This window comes from Labrus bergylta, chromosome 15 (assembly GCF_963930695.1).
Source record: "Labrus bergylta chromosome 15, fLabBer1.1, whole genome shotgun sequence".
Taxonomy (NCBI): Eukaryota; Metazoa; Chordata; class Actinopteri; order Labriformes; family Labridae; genus Labrus; species Labrus bergylta.
This window is the reverse complement of record NC_089209.1, coordinates 19745105-19764270: the sequence shown is the minus strand read 5'-3', so window position 1 is coordinate 19764270 and position 19166 is coordinate 19745105. Positions and strand designations below refer to the sequence as shown.

At 39.3% G+C, this 19166-nt stretch overlaps 1 protein-coding gene across 1 annotated transcript; it reads left to right on the top strand.

Moving 5' to 3' along the window:
• The first annotated feature begins 5467 nt into the window (after positions 1-5467).
• Positions 5468-17317, top strand: opn8b (opsin 8, group member b). Its single transcript, XM_065963820.1, has 4 exons — positions 5468-5729; positions 9132-9425; positions 12417-12745; positions 15442-17317. The coding sequence occupies exons 1-4, from the start codon at positions 5660-5662 to the stop codon at positions 15769-15771; spliced, it is 1023 nt and encodes a 340-aa protein (XP_065819892.1). The 5' UTR covers positions 5468-5659; the 3' UTR covers positions 15772-17317.
• The last annotated feature ends 1849 nt before the right edge of the window (positions 17318-19166 follow it).

The following is a 19166-nucleotide window of genomic DNA, read 5'->3' as shown; positions in this document are numbered from 1 at the left end:
CTGAGTTAATTAAATGAGTCTGTATGGCAGTTATTTTTGGGTCATTTTTGCCTTCATTAGAAGAGAGAAAGGAAATGTTGGGAGGAGAGAGTGAGGGATGACATGCGGCAATGGTGCGTTGGGGAGTTTAGCCCCCATACATGGGGTGCGCCATAACCACTAGGGCCTAGGCTATTGGCACCCCACTGCATGGCAAATCTCTGCGATCTTCAGCTATAACATGACGTGTGTGAGCATCACAAACCATCACAATTCCCTTTGTTTGGATAACTTGAACAAAATAGCAGTGATCTATGAGCCAGATGTCCTTAGAACCTTGATAAATATAATAGATACATCAAGATGTGAATGAAAATACATAACCAATAGGCTACATGAACCAGATCATTAAAACAGCTCCTCTGCACAGGCTACCAGAGGGCAAAAGAGTCAGCTCACACAATAATTAATTGGGATGTGAAACACTTTCTCCTCCATGACCAGAAAATGACCAGCCACTCATCAGCAGCTCCTTTCAAAGTACAATAATCGCCTACATTATGATGTCAATGCCTTTTTATGATACATAGGCTAAGACACTTATTGAACACACTTTGTATGCTCTGACCACTCTGACGTAATACTCTCTCTTACAGTCTCACTGTGAGCACACTCTTCATAGTCTAGGATAGGATAATACTTTATTGATCCCCAGAGAGGAAATTCGGGCGTTACAACAGCACAGACAAGAAAGCTCAAATACACATTAAACAGAATAGATAAGATAAATAAAAATAAAAATAAAAATAAAAATAAAAATAAAAATAAAAACAGGGGGTATATACAGTACAAAATGAATTATGGAGTTAACTGGGGGAATTGAGAATTGAGACAGTATTTGCAGAGAATGACAACATAAAGTGACAAGTGATTAAAGTGACTTGGTATGATAAATAGCAGCAAGTAATGTAAAACAGCAGAGAAGAGAGGCAGTGTTGTACCACAGTACTACAGACTGCAATTATATAATATAATGTAGTATAATATAATATAATATAGTGCAATATGAACAATATTGTGTAATATAATGAAATGTTATATACTATAGATTAGTATAATATAAAACATATAGAATGTACAGTATATATGTATATATATATTGACCTGAATAATAATACAATAATACAATGACAATAATGAGCAGGTCATGTGGGTAGTGTTTTATGGGGGTGAAGTTTAGTGTCAAGGACGGACTGTTATTGTTGTCATAGGCTGCTGTTGTACAGTCTTATGGCAGTGGGCACAAAGGAGCGCCTGAAGCGCTCTGTTTTGCACCTGGGGGGGATGAAGCGTTGGCTGAAGGAGCTGCCCATCTGCCACAGCTCACCATGTAGAGAGTGAGAGGAGTTATCCAGGATGGATAAGATTTTGTCCTTCATCCTCCTCTCAGCCACTGTCTCCAAACTGTCCAGATCAAGACCCATTACAGAGCAGGCCTTCCTCACCAGCTTGTTCAGCCTGTTTGCCTCACCAGTCTTGATGCCACCCCACCAGCACACCACAGTAAAGAAGAGGGGACTGGCCACCACAGACTGGTAGAAGGTCTTCAGGAGTCTGTTGCAGACACTGAACGATCTGAGTCTCCTCAGGAAGAACATCCTGCTCTGTCCCTTCCTGAAGATGACGTCAGAGTTGTGAGACCAGTCCAGTTTATTGTTGATGTGGACCCCAAGGTACTTGTATGAGTCCACCCACTCCACTTCCTCCCCCTGGATGATGACTGGGGCAGGGGGCCTCTTCTTCTTCCAGTAGTCCACTACTACCTCCTTTGTTTTGCTGATGTTGAGCTTCAGGTGGTTGCTTTCGCACCATGTGACGAAGCTCTCTAACAGTCCTCTGTACTGCTTCTCGTCGTCATCAGTGATGCACCCTACAATGGAGGAGTCGTCGGAAAACTTTTGGAGGTGGCAGGAACCAGAGTTAAACCTGAAATCTGATGTGAAGAGAGTGAAGAGAAAAGGCGCCAGAACAGTTCCTTGAGGTACTCCTGTGTTGCCTGTCACTACATCAGAGACACAGCCGTCGACTCTGACATACTGTGGCCGGCCCGGGAGGTAGCTGAAGATCCAGGCTGAGATGTCAGGGTGCAGCTGCATATCCAGCAGTTTGTCCCTCAGGAGGCAGGGCTGGATGGTATTGAAAGCACTGGAGAAGTCAAAGAACATGACTCTCACAGGTCATCTCCAGGTGTGACAGGGCTTTGTGGGTCAAGAAGATGATAGCATCCTCCACACCAGTGTGCCTCTGATATGCAAACTGCAACGGATCCTGGAAAGCAGTGAGCAGGGTCCTCAGGTGCTGGAGAACCAGCCTCTCAAATGTCTTCATGACATGTGACGTGAGTGCCACAGGTCTGTAGTCATTGAGAGCGCTGGGACGACCTTTCTTTGGTATCGGGACGATGCAGGAGGTCTTCCACAGGTCAGGCACCTTCATCAGCCTCAGGGAGAGGTTGAAAAGGTGCTGAAAGACTCCTGCAAGCTGCCCAGCACACACCTTGAGGATCCTGGGACTGATGTTGTCTGGTCCACTGGCTTTTCTGACGTGGAGTCTGGAGAGTTCTCTTTGTACCTGGCTGGTAGTAAGAGTGAGAGTGGGACAGTGAGCGGGGGAGGGTGTGGAGAACTGTCTATTGTCATGCAGGTACCTGAAGGGAGGGAGCTGGGGGGGTGAAGGGGGGCTGTCCTTTGAAGCTGCTGGTGAGGAGCTGAGAGAGGGGGGGGGAGTGGTCAGGACCATGATGGGAGGAAGAGCAGAGTCTCCAGCAGAGGTGTGAATGGGGGCTGAGATGGTGGGGGGAGACCTAGACCCACTAACCTAGACCTAGTCTGCCACTTCAATTAATTATGTGAACCAAAGGCTGGAGGGAGATCCACGTCTTTCCAATGTTTCACAAGGAGCTTTCAGCCCAGCGTGATGCCTGTGTGGATCCATCTTGACTGAGGATCAGAGATCCCTCTGATAGGCTTGGTATAAATGGAATGTCCTAACCAACGGCCAGTTTAATAGTTCTCATGAATTGCTGTCCACTGACTCTGAGCCTTGAGGTGGGACCATGACAAATGGGTCAGGGGGGCAGGGTCTAACAGTTTTCCAGCATGCTGAGTCAGTCTCTTAATCCCACTTGATGTAGTTCAACAGGGGTCCTGTACCAACGTCTCATTACAAAAGGCAGCTGGCAATGAAGATGGCAACAGTGTAAACATTGCATGTTTTAATGTATTAATAAATTAGTTTAAAGTAATGAGAGATCAGAAATGCATTGAACACAGGCCTCAAGAATAAACACAATGTGTTAAGTGAGCAGTGTAGACTATAAACAAAACCTCCCCTGTTTACAGTGAAAACTCCACGGGGGGCCTGCAAAGCTGCATGCTGTGGTCTCGTTATTACAATTGCCTGACAAACCTGATGTTGTTTGTATCATTCACTTTAAAGTACTTTTGCTCTTTAATTTCTCAGACAAAGAATTACACATACAGAATGGTGTGTGTGCTATATTTGTAAACTAAAGATTTTGATTTTTTAAGGCCAAAATGTCCAGAAATGTAAGTGAAATATTAACTCTTGAACATAGTTTGGACTAATTTCCCCCTGGCTACATCAGCTCTTTGATAGCCTTTTGTAAAAACAATCAAACAAAAACAACAACACTTGAATCCAGTGGTGTGTGCAGGCTATCTGAGGAGCAGGGGGAGGGGGATAAAAAGGGCACCTGTTGTTAACCATTGGGCCTCAGTGTGCACAGAATTGTGAAGCAAAACAGTTAATTGTGAAACCAAACCAGAAAAAAACATCTCACTCTTACATTTTAAACTTTTACAGCCTCCAATCAAAATGCTATTTTTTCACAGTCACTCTCCTACCTGCACCCCACTGTTAGAAACAGACGTCATGCTATTAAGTTGTCTGAACACTGTGGGTCACTGCGTTACCTAAATTGATTTTCTAATCCATATATGATGCTGTGAGAGGTTTGGAAAACAAATCTGTCTTTCAGTCCTGAAAAAGGGCCTTTTTGTTTGATGGGGCAGTTATGCAACTTAAATGTAACTTCCTATTGTTAATTCATCTTATTGTGTCAGTAGAAAGGTGACGTACTTGTAATTTCAATGTACAATGTTCCTTACAAAATTGTATACCCATACAATTTTGCAAACTTTATTATCTATTCCTTTGCAGGGCTAATTGAGGTCCCTCTAAATGAAGGATAGGTTTCAATGTACAGTGACAGATATGATCTGAGGTGATGCTATGGTGATAAGTGATCCCTAAGTCGCACAGTCTTAACTGTGGACTGCAGGAACATAGATGCATGTGATTGGATAGTCATGTATCTTCCCTCTTTTCTTGCTCAGTTTGATGCTTGAAGTCTTTCCTGTTGAAGATCAGAAAATGAACAGGGCCGTAGCAAAGCTTTTAGAAAGGCTGTGGTCTAAGTCCTTATAACCAGCCCCAACCCTTAACTACTTAAAACATCTTTGTTTCATGTATTCAACTATTGCCCCAAACTGATAGGAATAAAGTGTGATAGAGTGTATTTGATACTCGATCACTCAACCTCTTGGTTTGGAGGTGGCAGTCTTATCCACTACGCCACCTTGCAGCTGCAGCTCAATTGGCAGAGTTGGTCGTCACCTAACAGGAAGTTGGGGGTTAGATCCAATGCAGCTAAATGTCCAATGTGTCCATGGGCAAGACACTTAATGCCAATTTGCTCCAGCTGCTTCATCAGGGGCGTTTGAATTTGTTACTTGATTAGTTACTTCTGATGGGCACTTTACATAGAAACCTCTGCCATCAGTGTGTGAATGAGGGAAAGGTGTGACCTAAAAGCGCTTCAAGTAGTCAAAAGATTAAGCTATAGTAAGCTCAAGTCCATTTACCATTTGATCATGTATTGTTATTATAATTATTAAGTGTTCTAATGTGTATTTTTATTTTATCATGTCACAAATGCTAGATTTTGGCTATAAATGATGTCTATATATGAAAAGAAAAAAAACTCCCTACATTCTGAAAAGAAGACCTGTCCTTATAACAAAGTAAAAAGAATATTTCCATTTGAAAACAGTCCGGAAATTCAAACTTTGAAAAGAAGAAAAAAGGTCACATAAAACAAAACTTTAATAATGGAGGGTATAATGAGCATACACTCAAAAAAGAGTCCGCAAAATCTGCCAAAGGTATTACTTCATTGCCTTGTCTTAAGCACAACCTTACCCTTCATCGCACTGGGATTTAAGATCACAGCAGTTGGTTTTCAAATAGGAACCCATAGAGGACCTACTGGTAATTTAGACAGTAATATGCTCACAGTTTAAGGTGTTTCTCTTCTGTTTCTTCCTCTTCTGCGTCCCTTTCGCCTGTATAGCCCTGCCCTTTAACACGATCTCCCTGGCGACTCAGTTCTTCAGCTGAATCAAAGACATCGGCGCGCTGCGATGAGCTCTGAGGACCTCTTGCGCCTTTCCTCCCTACTTGAGGACAGATGGATCTGACAACGGAGCGCAACTACAGAGGAAGCTTTTAACCTTTCTCTATCTCCTGAAGAAGGGTTACTTTGTCTCTTTTTTCCTTAAAAAAACACTTTTTATTCTGCCTTTGACCACAATACCAAATGGATATGTACACTTCCACTTTATCACCAGCGCTGGACATCGGCGCAGGCTGTTATCTGCTGATTGTAGGTGAGTTAAAAACCCAGTTCATGATATTATAATCTATTCGTTTAGGGGCTTTTTCATATCAGCTTGACTCAGTTATGTGTGAGTGAAAAACACAATTAAACTGAAAGTATGTCTTACCAAGGATTTGGAGACGAGAAATCAAAACCACTATATTAAACTTTTGCGTAATCCATTTTTACACCCACCATTGGTGTCTATTGGATTAAGATTTTTACTTTTGAAAATATACCGATGGATAAACATAAACTACTGGTTTGTGCATAATGATAAAGGGAAACTAATAGAAGTCTATGAAGTCCAGCTTTTCAAGTGTTTTCTTCATCTTATATTAAATGTTGATTTCACGGCGACAGAGCTGCAACTCTTTAATCTTCATACATTTATCTCTATGAGCGCCCCATTCTCAAAAGCCACATCATCCAAAGTGAAGAAAAACAAATGAGTCAGTGTGAAGGAGGTCTGTCTTTGCCCCCTGTAGCATACACAACCTTTTAGCCTAATGTAACATGGAACTGTGTAGCCTTATAGCTCAACATAATGAAGTTGTCAAATACATGGAAAAATAAAGACCCCTCAGTCCTGTGGATTTTATTCTCATTATGCATACAGACGCATGTTCCATGTTATGACATATTGAAACCATAATGCATGTGTGTGTTTGTCTCCCATTTACTTCTTTAATATAGCAAGCCTTAATAATGTGTGGCACTATGATTGCTGCTCACATCCCCCTTCCACAGTGAAGCTCTCATCTCACACAGCTATAATTGCATCCAGCTATAGGGATAAAACCCACTGCTGCCATCCAGGGTGTTTTATTTATTACATATCCGATTTCCTTTCCATTCTGGGTTTTATAAGTAGTTACTGAAATAGGGAAAGATGTCTACATAATTGTGATGGTTATGGTGACATCATATAACCATTACATATCAGTTTTATGAAATGATCAATTAAGATTTAATCTTAGAATTTGTTCTTTTAAAAGCAAAATAAAACTCTACAAAAAAATCTGTTTTTTGAGGAGGGGATGAAACTAATATTTTTACATTATTAAAAAAAAGAAAAAATCACTCCAAAGTCTAACATTATAGCAGCTTGCTCCTGTGCCTTAAAGCAAGATTATGTAGGCTTTTGGTTTCTTGCGCTTTTGCATCCTCCGAAGGTCTCTGAGTGCAACTGCACTGTTGTGAAACCCACATAGTGCATTGACATAGTCAGCTCTGTGTTGTGATTAGAAGCCTACTGTTTTGTCAAGCTCTCCCCAACGTCCTCTTCCTACTCTTAGCCTAAGCCATATTATCAAACAGTATGACGCTTGACTCTCCCTGGAATGTCAGCAGTCCATCCTGCAAGGGAGAAATAATGTCGTTAAGACAGTGATGGAAGTTTTTATGTTTTATATTTTAACATTAACCAAATATTATTTGAAGAGATTAGAGGTTAAATATTCAAATGTCTAATAACTCTTTCTGCTGCTTGAATCAACTTGGTCTTTTTTTATGGTAACAAAAGCTCCATATTATGTGTCATTTGTGAGCGCTCTCAATGTGAGAAAGTGCTTCAAATGCTCTTCATTCAGATGTAATTAATTTTACCCCCCGCTTCCCCTCAGAAATGAGATGTTTCATCTCAATGGGCTAACCACTCAAAGTGAATTTTAATGTATGCACTGCCCTTGTTTACTCACTTTTCCTTTCCTTCATGTGACCTTTTTCATATAAATACTTCAGAACACAAACAACAAGCTTCTGGAGTCACAGTCATGCAAGGAATAGAGACAGTGATATGTCACATTAACTGTATTTACTGTAAATAAAGTAGAGGTGGATTGAGTGGAATGACAGAGATATTTCCTATTATTCTCAAGACCCCTGCATTGGTTACATGTATGAATGAAAAAAATACAAAAAGCATTATGTAACATATCAGAAACATCCATTTTCTTAATTTTTCAGCAGATTTAATTATGATAAATTCGTTGTTCTTATTATTATATAAAACCTTTTTTATGAAGTCAAGACAAACTGTAGAATTTATTTCTCAGAGAAACAACTGCCGAACAGTTCCTGGATATACATTTCTTAAGGCAGTTTTGTGTAATTTCTGCATATAGTTGTATAAATGATGTTATTAATGGGGGTTTAATTTTTAAGGACACCTTCATTACCTTCTAAAAAAATTAACTCCTTACTATGTTTTGACTATGTTTGATGATTTATCAAACAGTGATGTAATTGATGAAGTGCATGGTTGATGTAATCAGTGCTGTAATTTAACACAAAAACACATTGAGGGTTGCAATCAAAACATCATCGATATAAGCTTAAAGGTCACATATTATTCTCCTTTGCAGTGAGTTTAAATAATTCTCAGCGCTCCCCAGAACAAGTTTCTTTGTAAAAATCCACTCTCATCCTATATATGTCAGCCCTGCTTGTAACAGGCTGTTTCTGTGTCTGTAGCTTTAAATGCAAATGAGCTGTTTGCGACCACCCCCCTCTATAAGGGCTTGGGTGGATTGGGCTTTCTTGCACCATGCCCTGTTGTTTCTGGTGAAAAGGCTGACTCAGATGGCAGAACAAATGCCTAGCTGTGGGAGTGTCACCCTCCGGGGGGAGGGGTTACTGCCCTTTGTGATGTCATGAAGGGAAAATCTCCAAACAGCCTGCGCACATTTTCTGTAAAGTGGAGCAGGCAAAACACAGAGAGGATGGACTTTTCTCATAATTGGTTTGGTGTTTTCTTCATCTTATATTAAATGTTGATTTCACGACGACAGAGCTGCAACTCTTTAATCTTCATACATTTATCTCTATGAGCGCCCCATTCTCGAAAGCCACATCATCCAAAGTGAAGTGAAGTGTCTGATGTAACTAGGACAGAGATAATTATAATATAATATAATATATCTTGCTTAAATAAAATTATACTCTTTGAAAGCAAGTCAGTGTCAACGGCGAATTTCTTCATCATCAAACATATCGACAACAAGGAAATCCACATCAGAAGAAAAACAAATGAGTCAGTGTGAAGGAGGTCTGTCTTTGCCCCCTGTAGCATACACAACCTTTTAGCCTAATGTAACATGGAACTGTGTAGCCTTATAGCTCAACATAATGAAGTTGTCAAAAAAAATAAAGACCCCTCAGTCCTGTGGATTTTATTCTCATTATGCATACAGACGCATGTATGCATAACCAATAGGTTTGTAGATAGGGACACAAATTAGTGTAATAAAAACATGGCAAAGTGTATTTTGCATAATTTGTGATCTTTAACCTAAATGTAGCTTTTTAGTTTGTCTATTCTATTCTAGTTTGTCATTAGCATGAACATGAAAATTCATTATTAACTTTTCCTTCTTGTCTTCTCTCTGTCTCTCCACCCCCTGTGCCTCAGCCGTTCTCTCCATTATTGGAAACCTGCTGGTCATCATCATGGCAATCAAAAAATCATCCAGGATGAAACCGCCAGAGCTGCTGAGTGTGAATCTGGCGGTAACAGATCTGGGAGCAGCTGTCACCATGTACCCTCTAGCTGTGGCGTCTGCCTGGAGCCACCGATGGCTCGGGGGAGACACTACCTGTTTATATTATGGCCTGGTCGGGTTCTTCTTTGGTGTTGCCAGCATCATGAACCTGACCATCTTGGCCATAGTGCGGTTTGTTGTGTCCCTCAACCTGACATCTCCCAGTGAGTATAGTTCTGAAAAAACTGAAAGAAATTATGCCTGGTATTTTAAGATTTAACTTTTGGAAAACATAACTGCAATGCAAATTTTATGCAGCAACTTTTAAAACCTGCAAGTAAAATCATAACAAGGGCAGACTTTTCCTGTGTCAAAGGGATGATTCCAGCAGAAGTCATGGAACCTACACTAACTAGAGCTAAAACTTGATTCAGCCTGGGGTTAAAACTGATCAGTAAGTACAAACTGTTAAGAAGATTAACTAAACCCACTCAAAGGTCTTCTCAAGCTGCACTTCAAAGAGGGAAAGTAATTAAACTACTTTGTGCTGGGGCTTCTATGCAATGTTCAACATAAAATCCATACAGTATACATTTACTTCATCAGATGATAGCCTATCTGTATGCTTATATTGTCTGTGTTTTTAACCTGACACTGTGTCTTTTAGCAACTTTAGTGTAATAAATAGATATCTCCTGTCAGCTAACACCAAAGTTAACCACCGTATTTCTAAGGGAAATACATAACTAGCTCATTCAGAAGTTCAAAAAAAGCCATGAACACAAACATTATAGCGTATAACGTATAACTTGGTGTTTTCCAACCAACTGCAGATTTCCATTGCCGTCTGCTGTTCACTTCTGGCTCCAGACAAACCACCATGGTCAAAATAAGAGGCTCCATAAAGGCAAACCAATGGGCGACCTAACATTGGCTTTATCGTGGTTTATACAGTAACTGCTGCAGTCTATCACATTATATTAAATGGTCAGATATTAGAGCAATTGTCTCACTGACTTTTGTTGACAAAGTGTAAAATCGTTTTTCACAAAATGCAAAATCATTCCTCTCCATTCAAATGCCCCAGTTACAGCCATATAGTGGAATGGATTATCTCCTTAACTTTGCGTTCTGATAGCGTTTTGAACCAGTGACAGCCCAATGGAAGCTCTTTGCCTGAGAGAAACAGACTGGTTTTTCAGTGTAGGATGGATATAATAATAATAACAATAATAATAATAATAATACATTTATATAGCGCTTTTCAAGGGACCCAAGGACGCTTTACATGGTGAAAGGAACACACAAATAACCAAACAAAACTGACACAGGAAGAAAAAGATGGGAGAACGATGGAGAGGCAGAGTTAAGGGAGGCTGTATGGCTGTGGAGAACAGATGGTGTTTGAGAAGTCATTTGAATAAGTCCAAAGATGGGACATTACGGATGTCTGAGAGGAGGGTATTCCAGAGGCTGGGGGCTCTGACTCTGAAGACCCTGTTTCCATAGGTGCGGAGTCTGGTGTGGGGGATGGAGAGTAGGCCATTGTCCGAGGACTGGAGGTTTCAGGATGTGGCGTGTGGGTGAAGGAGGTTGAAGCTGGACAGGATTAGACTATTGACTAGGCTTACCCAGAATTGGTTTAAGGTGGATGCAGCCAAGCTGAACAGATATATAAACATATATAAACAGAAAAGGCCCACAGTGACAAATTGTATGTAGCTTTGGATAAAAGCGTCTGCTAAATAAACTGTAGAACGGTAGAAACATTTTCAGTATGGTTCATGGTCTAAAAGTTGATCATTTCCGTACTGTTTGCAAACAGTGTAACCACATAAAACAACAAAGGCTTGGGGGCAAGAGTCTGTGGTTAAACATTCTACAAGATGTATGACTAAATATAATATAATATATACAGAATGTGTGCCTACATCGAGCATGCCTGCACAGATTAATGTATACCTAGTTTGAATAACATACAAAGCCTGTTAGATAGGCTGGATTACATAATGTAAATAAACAAAATGCTTATGCACACTTGGTATACAGTAAACATGCAAGAATAAAAATAACCTGAGCATAAAACTGTCTTCAAGGATGAGGTTCACTTATGAGACAGTTCTGCCTGTAGGCTGTACAACATTTAGATGAGATATTACCGACATCAAAGTTTATTGTAGGTCAAATGTGAGTGGATATGTATATTACATGGAGGGGGGTCCTCTTTAATGTCTTATCTGCCCCTCAGAGCCCTATATTACGTTGGTGTGACTTTCATCCTTTTGAGCTACTTTATTCGTAACTTCCTCCTACGTCATTATTTTTTTCCTGCATGCTGAATACATCCCTAATACTCTTTCCGTTAGAAAGAATGGATTATGTAAGTTTTCTAATGTTATTTGCTCATCCTGTTTTTACATAATTCAATAATGTAGGTTAATGCAGATATGTATTAGCAATATTTTTGCATGCATATATATTGCTTATTCAGATTATACATTTATCCCAGAATTACCCTTCCACACCCTAACTTGAAACATTCCAGTTTAATTATTGGAACAGTAATGCAAAGAGAACAGGGTCACAGGTCAAATGCCCTAAATCCATAATCCCCCATTACCATCCTCCTACTGGGAAAAAGATTGATGAACATTGGAACAAACTTAATGCAACAGCTGACTCAATCGTGACATCTCAGCACGTTGAATGCAAGGGCATACATTGAATAAATAAGCATCCTTTGTAAGGTTTTGATTTGAATTACCAGTATTTGTGAATCAGTCTAGAGTCCTGTTGCTTCTTCGTGTCTGGATGCATCCAGCCTTCTAAGTGGGCTAAGCATGTGTATCCCTTCTACAAAAATAAAATCTAAACTCAACTTTAGAAGTCTGTTATGAGTCAAGGAATATTTAGTGGTGCAGATTGTATTTAGTATTTTGAAACCAGAAAGTGCCATCAATATGCAAAAAGAAAATCCCTTTATAGTAATAAGGTAAAAACCTTTTAATCTGGTTTTACATCAGCAATTTGACTGTATTATAATAAATGCACAGTCCCACTCTTAACAACTGATGTGCTTATTATGCATATATATGCATCAATTGTAATCTGTTCCACACAAGTGTCTGAAGTAAACACAACCTGCCAGTTACATAAAGTATGCTTAAACAACTAAAGGAACATTACAAAACAAATCTCTCCCCTTCTTCCTGCAGGAGAGAAAATCAGCATGAAGACGGTGAAGATACTGTGCATGTGGATCTGGCTGTACGCTCTTATCTGGGCCATGTTCCCTATTCTGGGCTGGGGACGGTACGGCCCGGAACCCTTCGGCCTGTCCTGCTCTCTCGCCTGGGGACAAATGAAAACAGAGGGCTTCTCTTTTGTCATCTCCATGTTCACCTTGAACCTCGTCACCCCTTCTTTCATCATCTTCGGCTGCTACTTCGGCATCACCATCAACCTCTTTTACATGGACAAAAAGTCAATCAACAACAGCAAACGAATCCCCAATATCGTCAAGCTTCATCAGAGGCTGTTAGTAGTAAGTGATTCTTTCTTCGTAGGTTCTGGCACTTTATTATAGGTTTAAGTCTTTCTAAACATTTTCACTTAAGGTTGATTGAATTTCATTGTACTGACAGTGTGCTGATATTTTTGTGTAATTCACTCAGTTCATTTTGGTATGCAGGTAATAGTATCCACCTGATAATTGTTAATTAAATCAAAAATGCATTTTGTAGGGTACTGGCGCTGAGAATGTCAACAATTAGACACTTTAATCTCTTACCTTCATTTAACCATATATCCATTACTTTAGTTATATTACCATTTATCAATATATTTAGCTTACTAGTACTGTTAGCATACATATTACCTCTTATTATATAAAAAGTTTCCATCACCATTAGCTTATCAAAAACATTTGTATCCATTACATTAGATATTAAAAGTGTATCCATTACTTTCTGCTTATTCTCTCCATAAGTTTATCTATCACCTTCTGCTTTATGACCAGTTAGCATAACCTTCAGTTATTATCCAATTAGTTTATCCACTACCTTTAGCTGACATTGAATTACATTGGATATGTCCCCATATATCTATTCATTTAGGCAAATGTGTCAATTTGTTTGCATTTATCCATTTAACCAGTTATTCATTACCAAGATACTTTTTATGTCAGCATTAAGGCGATACTTGCAATTAATTAAGGTCCTGAATTAATGGTGATGCTATTTTCTGAAAGCCTTCATAACATCTTTCTGTAGTCACAGTGATGGAAAAGAAAGATCCCTGCTGCGTCTTTGAATGGCTTATTTCACTTTAAAAAAAATCCCTAACTGCTTAATTGCCAAAAATTAATATCAATCTTGTGACGTCAAACATTTCAATTTTTCATCGTTCTCTTTGGCTGTTTTTATTCAGTTTTTGATCCACAATGAGTTCCTTTTTATGTAGTTAAATGAAAAACCTTCAATCTACCGGAAGATCATTATTTTATTTCGAAAATCAATTCAGGTTTTTTATTAAAGACTATCAAGACTGTACAAACATTCAAAATAAAAGCCCAACAAAAACTGTTCTTAAATTCAAAATAATGGAATTTCAAATATGCAATAAAAAGGGCTATTAATAACGATTAACTATTGAACTCAGCGATTAATTGTGATGTTAAAAAAAAAAAATTGTCTTACAGCTCTGTAACCATGTAATGACTGATTTGGCAAGCTATTTCAAGAAGTTGATCCCTTACCTTAATCTATAGTCCCAGCTATAACCAGCCCTTTGCTTACAACAAAAATGTAGTTATCCTAACTTTTGAGATATACATATGATATATATCACTTAAACCAACCAGTCAGAGACTAAGAGCCACATTTTTTACTGTCTTATTGCAAAGAGCCACATCATACACACAGGCACACATGAACATCCCCCTGTCCCTTCCCCTCTCTTTTGCTCTTTGCCTCACTCTCGTCCTCCTCCTCCATGTTCTTCTTTATTTCTCTCTCTTTAAAATAAAAAAAAAAAACAATAGCCTTGACACTCAGACACACCCTCACACAGACAGAGATACACACACCCTCACACAGACAGAGATACACACACACCCTCACACAGACACACACACACACCCTCACACAGACAGATACACACACACCCTCACACAGACACAGACACACACAGACACACACACCCTCACACAGACACACACACCCTCACACACAGACACACACACACACACACACTCACACACAGACACACACCCAGACACACACACACACACCCTCACACAGACACAGAAATGACGCTGAAGATCTGAAGCCTTGAAATGCGCTAATGACGCCTGGCATATAAGGCAGAATGGCTTGCCATTACATTGAGCGAAGAAATATAAACTCTCCCACTCTGTTAACAACATCCTGTGTTCATCTTCATATTTTCATGTTGCTGTTGGCTTGTTTCACACAAATTGTTTACTCAACAATTAGGCCCTCCCCCCCCCCTCAAAGCTGATTGGTTCACAGGCATTTTTGTGATTGGCTCTCAGGCTACATCAAAATTAGACCTGCTGTCATGCTCTCATACTGACGGGCACGGACAATTTTTAACACAAACAGAATGGATGGGAATAACGTTGCAAAAAACGGGCAAAGAGCCGCAGGCGGCTCAGGAGCCGCAGGTTGGCCAGGCCTGATCTAAGCCAACTATTCTGTTTTATTTTAACAGGTTGCAATCTTTTTTTTAATTTGAATCCTTTTATTTAAATGTTTTTTTTTCTATTAGCCACATGTTTTAAACTAGTCAGTATGTGATGAAGTGTTTTTAAATAAAGTGTTCATTACTGTACCATTTTTAAAGCAGCAATACAATTCGATAAACTTTATTGTCCCCTTGGGGAAATTTGTCAGTGTAAGCTACACCGCAGTTTTTCTTCAGCTCCTTGATAACTGAAAAGCTATTAACTATAAACTAACCAGTATACATATCAGTAGAAATACTCTTTAGGAACATTCAATCCATCAGGATTTCAACGTTTACTGATCTGAATTAGATATGTAATTGGATTTTATAATGTGATTTACACAACTCTGTAGTCTACCTTGACCCATACTGATAAGTCAGTGAAGGTAATTTAACAATGAAACTTGTCGAGAATCTCAGGGATCCTGTGTGATATTTTTCCTCAGGGATCCTGTGCGACTCTTTTCCTCACTTTCCTCTTATATTTTGCAGATTGCTGTGCTGGTCAGCGTAGGCTTCATAGGATGCTGGGCACCCTATGGCATGGTGAGCATGTGGTCTATTTTCCGTGACAGCAGCACCATTCCCCCTGAAGTCCGTCTCCTGCCGTGCATGTTTGCAAAGAGCTCCACTGTGTACAATCCTCTGATCTATTACCTGTTCAGCCAGCACTTCAAAAGAGAGGTGAGGAAGTTGCGCTGGCATTGCCTGGGATCCAACACATGCCGCGTCTCAAACAGCATCAATGAAAACAACATCTATATGGTTAGCATGGACATGAAGCACAACACAGAAGTCACAACAAAGTTGCAGTCATCATAGAGAACAAGCCAGTGACTCTCGTTTTAAGGACTTTTTTTTATTGCTTGAGAGTAAAGATTTTACTTTTTAACAAAGACTGTTGTGCTGTACACTATCAGGATAGATAGTACCGTTATCACAAAACAAGCAAGGTATCAACAGCTTCCTTTGTGTGTGGCACTGTGAATCATAAGACGGCATGTTTGCACATATGTTAAATGCTGTGAAAGTTCCGCCAGCTAAGTTTAAGATAAGGGTTAAATCTGTTCTTCACTTTCCTGCTTACAGATGAGTAACAGCAAGATATGAATAAAGCGAAAACAACAAGTGGTATAGCCACACAGGAATAACTTCAATCATGTATTTGAAGACATTCACCAATGGTTGTACAGCATAATATGTCGTAAACCTTATTTTAAGCACAGAGAAAGAGGGGTTGTTTACTTTAAAATGTAAGGTTCAGTCTGTGGTAGATGCTTGTCTGTTGGAACACTCACTTACTGTTCATGCTCAGTGTTTTTTTGTAATCGTTCAAAGCTCATGCTTGATACATCTGAATTGTTTATCAAAAACATCAATTCATGTTCAGGTTCACTCTGGTTAGGGTAACAACACATCCAGGGATACGTTGTAGGAAATTAGTTGGCTTGCTAGTTTCCCCATTTACTAGCTAGCTGCCAGCTAAGTTTAGATGCTAGCTTGTAGCTAGGGGTAGCCTCATAATAAATAGATATAAGAATAGGATAAAACCTGCAGGACAAGAAAGCTAATAGAGCTCTTTCCAGAAATCTTTTTTTTTCTTTATAGATTAATAACGTCAGTTAAGTTGAGGTAGACAGTTCCTTTATTTGAAACAGCAGTTGACAAAACAGCCTGACATCAAGCTCAAATAACGTTCCAGTAACGTAAATCGCACAGTCCTCATTAGCAGTTAGTAATTTACCACGGGCCTTGACAGTTTTAAGTCAACGCTGAATTGAAGTCGTATCAAAGCTCACAATGAAAGTCTAACTGTCTACAGTTTAAATACAACCGTACAAACTCTGCAAATGAGGAGAATAGTGTAGTCCTTTGGCACAGAAGATACAACGTAAGAGCAAGTTAACTGCATTGTTGGACTTTATTTTGGATTTGTTAATAATAAAAATAAATATAATATATATATATGACAAAATAAAGCGCTGTCCTTCATTTGCAACAGTGAACAATTAGAGATATAAAAATAGAAGCTCATTTGTAAATCCTCCACATCATAATGATAATCAGTTAATGTCACTTTACACACTTTAGCTTAACAGAGAAGTGTGATTGTCCTGCTGTACTCAGGGATTTATTTTCATGTATTTGACTGAAAACCAGTTTTATTTTAAAAACGTTCCTTTTCACAAAGCTTGATCTGTGATGTGCTGTTATTTTTCATTCCAGTTTGTTATTACTGTAACAGTGTTGACTTTTTCTTCTATTTGTGAATGTAACGCTATGAACCTTAAGCATTTTTGTGTGCACAATGGATTGGTAATGTTTTGGAATAAACACTGACTGATTACAACGGAGTAGTGTTCAATGAATACACATCTCATACAGGTATGATCGCAATAACCACCATCACTTAGAGCAGTTGTTCCCAACCTTTTTTTATTTGACCCCGATCCCTCCTTACAGTTGGATTTCCCAGTAATTTTTCAACATGATTTTATTTTATTTGAGAATATCTCTTTTTGAAGGAATTTGTCTTCGGCTCTTCATCCGTGCTGCAGCCATAAAAGAGAATAATCAACTTCATTCACATTAAACATATAACAATGAACATTATTGAAGAACGAACACATAAAAGATTCTAACATCAGGTTCTTAAAATACCACCACCATTTTCCACTGAGATCTCACTGCCTGAGATCTCCGGCATTCTTGACCCCGGGTTGGGACCCATTGGCTTAGAGCAACAGCCTGACATGTCTGTTAAACAGGTCCTTAATTCCAGTCATGTACATTTGCATACATTAAACATACTAAAGTTGCCATAATCTTTAGTATGCAGTATGAACACTTAAGCTACAAATGATAAATGTAGAATAAAATCTAATACACTATTTTAAAGATTTATTTTTTGGGGCTTTTTGTGCCTTTAATGGAGAGATAGGACAGTGCATAGAGTCGGAATTCAGGGAGAGAGAGTGGGGAATGATAATACACTATTTTAAACCCTCCCATGTGAGAAGGATGTGGACAACATGAAAACGACATGTTGACCTTCAGAAACTCAAAGCTTCAGCTGCTCTCCCTCGCTCTCTCTCTCTCTCTCTCTTTGTCTCTTTCTCTCTCTCTTTCTCAATCCAATTCAAAGGGGCTTTATTGACGTGAAAGTCTTGACAACAATGTTGCCAAAGCATAAAAATAAACAGTTACATAAACATTAAGATTTAATAAATTAATTATACAGTATATCTGCGTGTGTGCGTGTTGTGGCATATATGTGCAGTATGTACAATTGCACAAAGCATTCTTAAGTGAATGAAATATGTTGCATATCATCTGGCTAAAAATGTCTCTTATAAGACAGAGTGCTCTTTGCTATGGTGATTATAATCTGATTAAATGGCTTTGCATACTATCTTAAGAACCACCACACAAATCAGTAAACACTATGGCATGTTTGAAGTTGCTGTGACTTATACAGGCTGTGCATGTGTAATGTCATGAAATAGTTGATTCCCAGTTCGGTCATTGTTAGTGTTGGTGAACCGACAGATGCATGCGCTGCTTTAAATGTTGCGGCCGTAAGGAATTGTGGGACGGCATTATCTGATTTCCTTTCGTAAAGGATGATCCAGTGTACCCTAACCTCAAAGGAGGTTATAAAGGCAGCATTGACACACCTTTTCTTAGCTTTTAGAGAATTCAGCTCTTATCATGGCCCCCTTTAAAAAAACAAAAAAAAACAACATTTTTCTTTCCTTCAAGAAATTTCAAGATCTTTTTTAACTCATTAAGTGTTGGACTGAATATCAGATGTTACAATCCTGCAGCCTTAATTTCCCCATGTCTAGCTAAAAATAACAACTTTCATAACCAGAAGTGCTGCAGGACAAAAGAGTAAGAGTCTGGATCTGAATTGAATGTAGTAACCTCTCACAGTTGGTCACAGTCGACGTGGAGGTGGTCAGGACCCACGGGTACCTGGGGCTGCAGTTGGACAACAGGCTGGACTGGTCATCAAACATGGACACTATCTGCAGGAAGGGACAGAGCCGTCTGTACTTCCTGAGAAGGCGGGGATCCTTCAACATCTGTAAAAAGCTGCTGCAGATGTTTTACCAGTCTGTGGTGGCCAGTGTCCTCTTCTATTCTGTGGTGTGCTGGGGAGGAAGCAGCAAGAAGAGGGATGCAGCACGGCTGGAAAGACTGGTGAGGAAGGC